The sequence below is a fragment of the Pezoporus flaviventris genome, unplaced genomic scaffold, assembly GCF_033815535.1.
Source record: "Pezoporus flaviventris isolate CSIRO_AGI_PZ_B2104156 unplaced genomic scaffold, CSIRO_AGI_Pfla_v1 ptg000002l, whole genome shotgun sequence".
Lineage (NCBI taxonomy): Eukaryota > Metazoa > Chordata > Aves > Psittaciformes > Psittacidae > Pezoporus > Pezoporus flaviventris.
The window spans coordinates 29,004,523-29,013,833 of record NW_026892550.1 but is presented as its reverse complement, the minus strand read 5'-3'; the positions used below and the strand labels follow the sequence as shown (position 1 = coordinate 29,013,833).

At 40.9% G+C, this 9,311-nt stretch overlaps 1 protein-coding gene across 1 annotated transcript; it reads left to right on the top strand.

The window, feature by feature from the left end:
- Positions 1-2,350: 2,350 nt before the first annotated feature.
- FRG1 (FSHD region gene 1) lies at positions 2,351-9,006 on the top strand. Its single transcript, XM_061473470.1, has 9 exons — positions 2,351-2,488; positions 2,770-2,837; positions 4,140-4,262; positions 5,209-5,266; positions 5,435-5,549; positions 5,932-6,036; positions 6,784-6,875; positions 7,900-8,010; positions 8,879-9,006. Exons 1-9 carry the CDS (start codon positions 2,427-2,429, stop codon positions 8,913-8,915), a joined length of 771 nt encoding a protein of 256 aa, XP_061329454.1. The 5' UTR covers positions 2,351-2,426; the 3' UTR covers positions 8,916-9,006.
- Positions 9,007-9,311: the final 305 nt, after the last annotated feature.

Here is a 9,311-nt window from a genome sequence, read left to right as displayed (position 1 = left end):
CACAACCGGACTGTATACAAGACTTTGCTAACACAATACTTCCCTGACTATAGCTTTATGCAGAGACCAGAAGTGACCAGCAAGCTGTCCATCAGTGCCTGCAGCTTCCTGTACTGCCTAGTTTTTTAGCTGTTACTGGAAAAAATAATTGCAAGATATAGGTTCAATAAACCAATAAAGTCACATACTGCCTGCTACAGCAACACACTGCTTCAAGCTGTCCACTTCCCGAACACCAATCAATGTGAGATGACTTCTTCCACTGACAAACTGCAACAGAAGTAGACACTAACAGGAAAGTAGCACACCACAGACACCAAAAAAAGTATTCTGGATTTACACATTGCATCAAATTTCATTCAAGTATTGCTTTTGCTGACAAGCCCTTGACTCTTCCCAACTGCCTCTTCCCCAAAGCTCCAAAATGGGGGACTCGCCGAAAACTCCTGGAAGTCCGTAACTGTTGCTTTCATTTTACCTGGCAGGTATAACAACTCCAGCTTTCACAGGTAAAAACATGGGGTTAGTCATGTTAGACATGTAGCTAGAAATTGAAAGCATTTTGGAGAGAAGGGGCGGGATCCTAGATTCAATCAAACTATCTGTGGAAGCCACCTGCATCCACAAACTCCAGGGTCATTCACTGGGACACTACCCATACAAAGCTTTATCACTTGGCCATGACTGCAGTAATTTTTAAAGGCCTTGACATAACCATGTCCGAAACTGACATTTCTAAGTTGTAGAAGGTACCTCTGAGGCTGTCCTGGGTCCAGCAGTAGCAGTCATTTTTCTCCTTCTTGGTAGCTGATGCAGTGCCGTGTTTTAACTTTCGGCCTTGGAACAGAGCTGATAACAAGGATGTTTTGGTCTGGCCAAGGACTTTGTGAGCCTCATGCTCTGCCAGGGGAGGAGGGGTAGCCGGGAGGAAGCAGACACAGGACACCTGACCCAAGCTAGCCAAAGAGGTATTCCATACCACAGCACGTCATGCCCAGGATGTAACTGAGATTTACCTGGAAGGGCTCGGACTGCAGGGTTGGAGGAGGTATTGGTCAGGCTGGGGGGGGGGCGAATTATCAGTCGGCTTCTTGTTATTTCCTGTATCATTATTATTACTGGTGGTAGCATTAGTGATTTGTGTTATACCTTGGTTACTGGACTGTTCTTATCTCAACCTGTGGAAGTTGCATTCTTTTGATTCTCTTTCTCATCCCTCCGGGAGTAGGGGGAGGGCAAGAAGAGGGGGGAGTGAGTGAATAAGTTGTCTAGCTAGGTTTCAACCACAACAGAGGTGCTGAGAACTTGCAAGCATAGACAGGTAATGAAATCGGAAACCAAAAGGAAGCAATCCAATACAAGCATCTCTGTATGTGTACCTATTAGACAAGATTTGACAAGGATGATATATTTCACTTGACCAGCTAATATAATCAGCAGACAACCTCTGGGCACAAACCCCTTTCCATTAGTGTAAAGCAGAAACAATGGATTAGGAAGACTAAACACAAATTACTGCTCTAATGGGAAGCTTAATCACGTATGTGCTATCAATGTCATTCCCCAATGATGCAGAGACACCTGTTGAGAAAGTAAAATGTGTGAGAAAAGGATGGTTATGCCCCTAGGGAAAAGCCTGAGGTAGATTTTACTCTGTGGAATACCAAGCAGCTAATAAAATGGGGAAAAAATACCATAAACCTCATTTTTTCCCCTAGTTTGGTGTAGCTGGTTGCCTTACAAGCTTTTATTTCCCCAATCTCCACCCAATTTCCCCAATGCTCCATGCCTGGAGGTGTTCAAGGCCAGGATGGAGTCCTGGGTGACATGGTGTAGTGCGAGGTGCCCCTGACCATGCAGGAGGTTGGAACTTGATGATCTTAAGGTCCTTTCCGACCCTAACTATTCTGTGATTCTATGATCTGTCTTCACAAGCTTACCTTGAAGCTTCTGCTCCTGCACTAGCACAGCCCCAAGTCACATCACCCTTGCCACAGAGACACTGGGGCACGGCCTGCTGCCCCTGGTAGAGGGCACAGGGCCAAGGGCTCTGCGGTGCATTCGTCAGATAAGCTTTTGAATACAACACGTGAAAAGGTTGCTACCACACACCGGACAGGAAGCTGTAAACTCTTCACTCCTTAGCGCCAGGACAACCGGTGGCACCGAGCCACACTTATACAAGGGGGAGGTGCCGGGGAACACGCTTTTAAACGTGAAATTAAACTTTTCTTTACTCCCCCCTCAAAACGGGCGCTCCGCGCCCGCTACGTTACACAGCGCTGACCACGCACTGGTCCCACAGAACAGTATGCGCATGTGCGGGATGCAGGAGGACGCGGGCGGGCGGGAGGGAAGGTTTGCCACTCTGCGGCTTCCGTCGGCGCGCACTCTGATGTGTCGTTCTGCGCTTGCCGTAGTCGGACATGGCGGAATATTCATGCGTTAAATCCACCAAGCTCGTCCTCAAAGGGGCGAAAGAGAAGAGGTGAGGAGTGGGTTCTCCGCCGGCACCTTCTGCCCCCGGCTTCCCGCTGCGGCAGGCGCTCGGACCGGGAGGCGCGGCCGGGCTCCCCCGCTGCGGCGGGGGCCGTCGGAGACTGGTTAAGGGTGGGGCCTGGCTGTGCTGTGCAGTCCCTTCGGCTGCGCCTGGGCAGGGACTGTGAGCCCCTTGCTCCCGCCTAGTGTCAGTGACCCGCTTCGGTGCGGCTTGCCGGGGAAGGGACAGGTCGGAGGCACGTTCTTACTTCTTTACATCTCTCTGTGCAGCAAGAAAAAGCACAAAGAGAAGAAAAGGAAAAGGGAAGAGGATGCGGCAGAGCAACTTGATATTGTTGGTGAGCTGCCTTCCAGAATTACGTGACAGTGTGGAAACTAGGGGATGGCGAAGCCTAAGAGGTTGTTACAGGGCTTTGCAAAGGAAATGTAGCTTCTGTAGAGATTTGTGACTGCCTCAAAACATGCTATTTGCATGTTGGGGTTTTCCTAGACTCCAGATGGAACTTCTGACAAGAATGGGATGGATCTTCCACTTAGCTTTTTAGCTGAAGCATGTTCTTATAGAATCTTAAGCTGTTTCTCAGCTTGGATTTTTTTTTTTTTCTTTCCTGTTTTCTCTCCAATAGTATGTGCTTCAGGAGGAGAAACTTTTTAGGACTGTAATGCAGTTATGTAGTGAGGGCATTTCTATGTAAATGACTTACATCTTCTGTTACTATCACTTTGAAAATTAAAGATGGGATTTCCTGTGCTTTCTGTGCTTACTCTGCCACTAGTTACTTTCTGACTGCATTCTTTAGTTCACTCAACCTTCTTTCAAAAGGAAAAGAGTCTTGGGGGGGCTTGTTTCTTGGATGATGCGTTGAATCTAATTCTATATGCATGAGTGGAATGTTCAGGATGTATAGGACAAGACAAATAACTATATGTTGTATAAAGACGGGGAAGATTATTTCAGCTGAAGGCAGAATAACCTGCCAAATTCACCATGTGTAAAAAAGATATGTTCAGATTAATTAAAATTAGTTATTATCTTAATGAGGTAGGAAGTATTTGTAAAACGGTATGCCAGGAGAAAATTTTACTGTGTAACAGCTACAAATGTCATAATTTTAAGTCATACATGTGGGTAGGGATACCTGTAATGTTGGTAGAATTCTGTGGGGCTCAAAAATTCAAACACAGATTGGCTTGAATAACCTAAGCTTAAGGTTAGAGCTCACCTGAAGTATTTTAACAGCAAGATGAGCTAGTTTTTCTGTTTCTATTGGAGAAGCTAGTAATTGGATATGGCCCCTAAAATGGTCCAGAGGAAAAAGAAAACACAAAATACCTTCCTTGCAAGGTGTATATTTGCTGATGAATGGATCATCTTGCTGTATGGACTAACACAAAGGGTTAAAGTGCAGGAGCCTGTAACTAGGGATGACAGGGTGGCTGGAGCAGCAAGACATCCCAGCTCAGCAGCAATACTGTTAAGTTTGCTCTGTGCTATAAAATAATTCACAAAGATCTTGAGATGGCAATAGCAGTTGTATCTCTGCAATTTCAAATCTCAAAGAAGACACTCCTAGAAATACCATCTGTAACTGCTGTAATCAGAAGTTGTAATTACCCTATTAACTCTCTTTGTATTTTAGGAAACTGGTGGGCTGTCCGTAATTTTGGTGAAATTACAGGAACAATAGCTATAGAAATGGATAAAGGAGCTTACATCCATGCCCTCGACAATGGCTTGTTTACTCTTGGAGCACCACATAAAGGTTTGCTACAGGAAATTTGGAAATAAGTAGTTTTAGTAATGAAAGGCACAAGAGCGTAAAATGAGCTTGACTTAGAGGCAAGTAGTTTTACAGCTAAAGAGGCTTACTACAAATAATGCAATAAACCTAGCCATAGCATGCAGATGACTTAAACCTAATGACTGTCAGTTTCACTGATCTAGTTTCTTGCTGGTTTATGTGTACGATAAATTGAACTGCGTTGGAGATGATCACCTTTTAAAGGCCATACTGCTTACTGGATAAAAGGCAGTATAACTTTTATTAAGTCCTATAAAATCTTTATGGTGTCATTTCAGGAGTGGAACTCGAGGCAGATGAGTTTCAAGGCTTATTGCTGCATCCTCATCTTAATATATTTGTTTTGTTGCTGCACAAGTGGGCTAATAATGTGGTCAAATAATTAGCTTGTCCTTACTTTGAATTTAAGAGCCCTCAGTCAGACAAGGAGTGCCCCAGAACACTGAGCTGTGTTTTACCTCCAGTGTGAGATCAAAGCAATGATGGCAGTATTCTCTCCTTTTGGTTTTGAGGGATGGAGAGGCCAGTAGCTTTTAGGATACCGAGTTGTGTTATCATATCTGAACCTTAGTACATTTTGTTGTGGAAAAAATATCATTACAAATACATGAAGGTTTTCAAAGCCACCTGGAGAATTCTGAAACATTCTCAAGTGTAAATTACTTTATACAAGGACTGTCTTTATTTTGTCTTGCTGTAAGCACTCTAAATACATTAAATGAGCACCTGCATTACTTTCATAAAGTAAATATTCAGAAAAGGAATTTTTAAAGAAATAAAATATTGCAGCTTTCCATAGTACTTGGCAATGGCCACGTTTAATTCTTTTTGAAGCTGCAGTATTAACAGGCTAAAATACTGTATGTTTGATGCTTCATACTTAACTAATGAAAAATTTATTCCTCAGATGATGAAGGTCCTAGTCCTCCCGAACAGTTTACAGCAGTAAAGTTGTCTGATACAAGGTAATTACTGAACCAATGTTACCATCTTTGATACTTGTTATCTTTGTTTCTCCTGTGAATAAATATTTTTATATTCTCTTGAAATACATTGTCTAGTAAAAAATGTTTGTGATGTGTTAGATATTGTGAATTGCTTGAATTAAAAGTTATTTGCATTTTCTCTTTGAGGATTGCTCTGAAGTCTGGTTATGGCAAATACCTTGGTATAAATTCAGATGGACTTGTCATTGGACGTGCAGATGCGATAGGGTCAAGAGAGCAGTGGGAACCTGTCTTCCAAGATGTAAGCTGTTTGGAATAGTTCATTTGACTTTCTTAGCTTTTGACTGTATTTTAAATTAATCTATATTGATGTTCTTTGCCTGTCAAGTAAAAGCCTTTTGCAGTCTCTTTTATATTGTAACATTTAAACGTCTGGTTTCCCAGCTGCAATGCATTTCTGTAATTGGAAGCTCTTAGAATACTTCAAGTTAATGCATTTTTGGACAGCTATAAGCATCTTAAAAGGATCCAGTATGTCCACTGACTAGCTATTAACATGTCCATTCATAAAAGAATAAAATGCATTTGCATAATTATTTGGTATATTGTAGAGAATATATGTTATGAATCATGGATTATATGCAAACTCTTTATACGAACAATATGTGATATTATATCTGCAGAAGAAAATGGCATTACTAGCAGCAAACAGCCGTTTTATTAGATGCAATGAAGAGGGAGACATAGAAGCCAAAAGCAAAACTGCAGGGGAAGAAGAAATGATCAAGGTAATCTGTAACTTCCACAATTACTTTGCAATTGGCACAGATATTCAAACAAGCAGGTGTCTGTGTGCTGCAAATTACTGTTAATACAGTTATAATAGCTTTCTATAAGCTGTCAGGTGCTTTGGTTACAAGAAAGGTAAATGAGCTGTGGAGCTACATAAACCGAGGTACTTCCAGTAGAGGAAGGAAGATACATTACCACTACAGAAGGGCAAGAAGAAGGGAGGGGCAGGACAGTCTGTGTGATAGTCCAGATAGTTCTGAAATAACTTTTTGGTATGGAAGAGATAAATTATGACTGTAGCAGGGACAGAGAAGGTTTACCACGATATGCAGAAGGGGAGATGTTTTAAGTAGGAGAATGTAAAAAGACTATATTGACTTTATCTTGACATGGAAAATATATGTTCCTTCAGTTACAGGTAGGTGTCTGTGAGAGCAATAATACTTTTAAATCGGTCTCTGAAAAAGGCATTTTACCCCTGCTAAAACTAAGAACTGTAATAGTGCTTCTCCGAAATGAAGGCAGTCAGATTTTACAGTAGCTTTGAGGATCACATTTAATATTTCTCAGGAGGCAGCTTTTGCTTTTATTGCAGTTGTTTCTTGTTGTGAATTAACCAATTTGAAAGCTGTGAACTTTCATTCTATTACTAAGGATATGTTGTTGTCTTTACCTGGAACTTCTGGTTTTAAAAACAGAGGCATTTTCTGTTCTTTCTGTTTTGTTTTTCTCTCAATGACTAGATTCGTACTTGTGCTGAAAGAGAAGCTGAGAAGAAAGATGATGTTCCACATGAAGACAAAGGAAACGTTAAACAGTGTGAAATCAATTATGTGTATGTAGTTCAGAGCAGGTTCAAGTACTTTTTTTTGCACTTCTCTTTGGGGCTGTCTTTGGAAGGGGCAAGCTCCCACACAACTTTTCACTCTCTTTCTCCTCAGCAGGACAAGGGAAGAAAACAGGATGAGAAAGCTTGTGGGTTGAGATAAAGATGGGGAGATTGCTTACCAGATACTGTCACAGGCAAAATAGACTCAATTTGTAGAAAACTGTTTAAATTTATTTCCCATTAGATTTGGGTAATGAGAAACAAAGACAAAAATTAAAACCACCAACTTTCCTTCACCCACTTCCCAGTCTCAGCTTCACTCCAGACTACTCCACCTACTTCCCCAAGCAGGATTAGGGTATGGGTCCATATATGAAACCACCTCTCTGCCACTCCTTTCCTGTCCCACTTTTCTCCTGTTCAGGCATGGTCCTCTCCATGGGCTGAAAGGGAATATTCACTCCACTGCCTGAAGTACCTCCCTCACTCTCCTTCTCAGTCCTTGATATTCACACTGCCATCTCAAACTTCTGGTTTTATCTGTCTTCTTCTGCCTGTGTGGCGTTTTGCCTTTTCTTAAATACATTTTCACAGAGGTGCCACCAGCTTTGCTGATGGACTCATCTACATCCTGCAGTGGCTACAGCACAGGGCAGGCCCTGGCCCTTTCACACAGGGACCACCCTTGAAGCTCACCACTACCAGCACCTTGCCACCTACACCCAATACAGTTTCCTTCCCTGACTTACCATGTTAGTAGTTGAAGAAGGAGCACTTTAGAACTTGTAACCACATCATGCTAATTGTGTAAGGCTTACTCCCATTTAGACGGGAAGAAAAAAAAAACAACAAAACCCTGAATATCTTCATCTACAGAAGTCTTAGTATTTGGTACTGTAATGATTTGCTTGGTTTTATTAAGCCAGTTGTCCACTGTGTAATAGAAGTTAAGATTCTTATCACAGCTGTTTCTTTAATGTTTTCAATAAAGCAGTTACACTCTTTTACTTTTTTTTTTCTCCCCTTACAGAAGGAAATTCCAAAGTTTTCAAGACAAAAAGCTTAAAATAAGCAAAGAAGATACAAAAGCCCTTAGAAAAGCCAGGAAAGAAGGCACTTTTCATGAAATGCTGCTTGACAGGTACTTTGGAGTACAAGAAATAATGTGATTTAAAAACTACTCAGAGATGGAATTATAGTAAACCAAGGGTACAAAAGAGAGCTACATTTCATGCGGTGGGGTGTTTCCTCTTGGGTCAGTGATCGGCCTGAGTTCTGGGGTTGGCTTCTTTTTGTGGTCTGCGTTTTCACTTCTTAAACTGAAGTTTGTAGGTTTGGATTTACCCAGAAATTAATTGTTTCAGAAAGCTTTAAGTAGGCTGTTCAGTCTGTTTAGTACAGGAGAGTCGAGGGATACATTTTTTTAACCACAAAATCAAGCTATTTTAACATTTTCAATATCTATGGCACCAAGCATTTTGGAGAGTGGAAAGCTGCATTTTAAAGAGAAATAGGATTTATTAAGAATACTCTTCATGCAATCTAGTAGGAATAATCTTTTTCCCCACATGAGCTGAGTATAGAAACTGTCTTGCATTTTTAAAACATTTTGTATCAATATATAGCAGAAATACTCGCATTAATTCAGCTGGTGGAATGCAGAAGACTATTCTGATGATTGCAAGTGTTGGGAGAAGACTCCTGGGACATCAGAGGTTGAGTGTTTTAAATCACAAGGAATCTGAATTCCATTCCTCAGGGTGGAGAAAATGCAATTTGTGATGATTTGAAGGGAAAGACAAGGTTAACTTTAGACATTGCAATTCTAGCTCCTTAAAAAAACAAAATTAACAAATCGAAAGTATTGTTAGGCTTTATATGTGCTTTACTGAAGTAAAGTTTAAGAAAAATTGCTTTTAATGCTTAATGCTGTGAGGCAGCTAAAACACCTTGGTGTAATCATATTTAGTCTTAACCTAAATCATGTTTCATTACTTTTTCCCATACAGGAGAGCAAAAGTGAAATCGGATAGATACTGCAAGTGACAACCAGCTGGTCCATTTTCTTCTACAGCTTTGATGATAGTGTCATAATTGAAAACAAGAGTAAAATGTTTTGTAATTATTTTTTATTGAAGGAGTTTTGCTGATGTTTTTATTACCTTATTTTTAAAGGATCGCCTGAGAGTTGTAATTAACTGTCAAACTAATGTCATCTTTCACTAGTGAATACTATTACGTTTACTCCAAACTACATGCTATTGAAATAGTGAGGTAATTATTTAATGAGAAAGAAATTGACCCAGTGATTCTTCCAAAGCTGATGAAAGGAACCTGAATGAAGAGACAGGGCAGAAGACATTAAGGGCTGAAGAGAAAACGGTGATGAAGTTCAAAAGCAAAATATGGTTAATACATTGAACGTGTAAGAAGTATGTAACT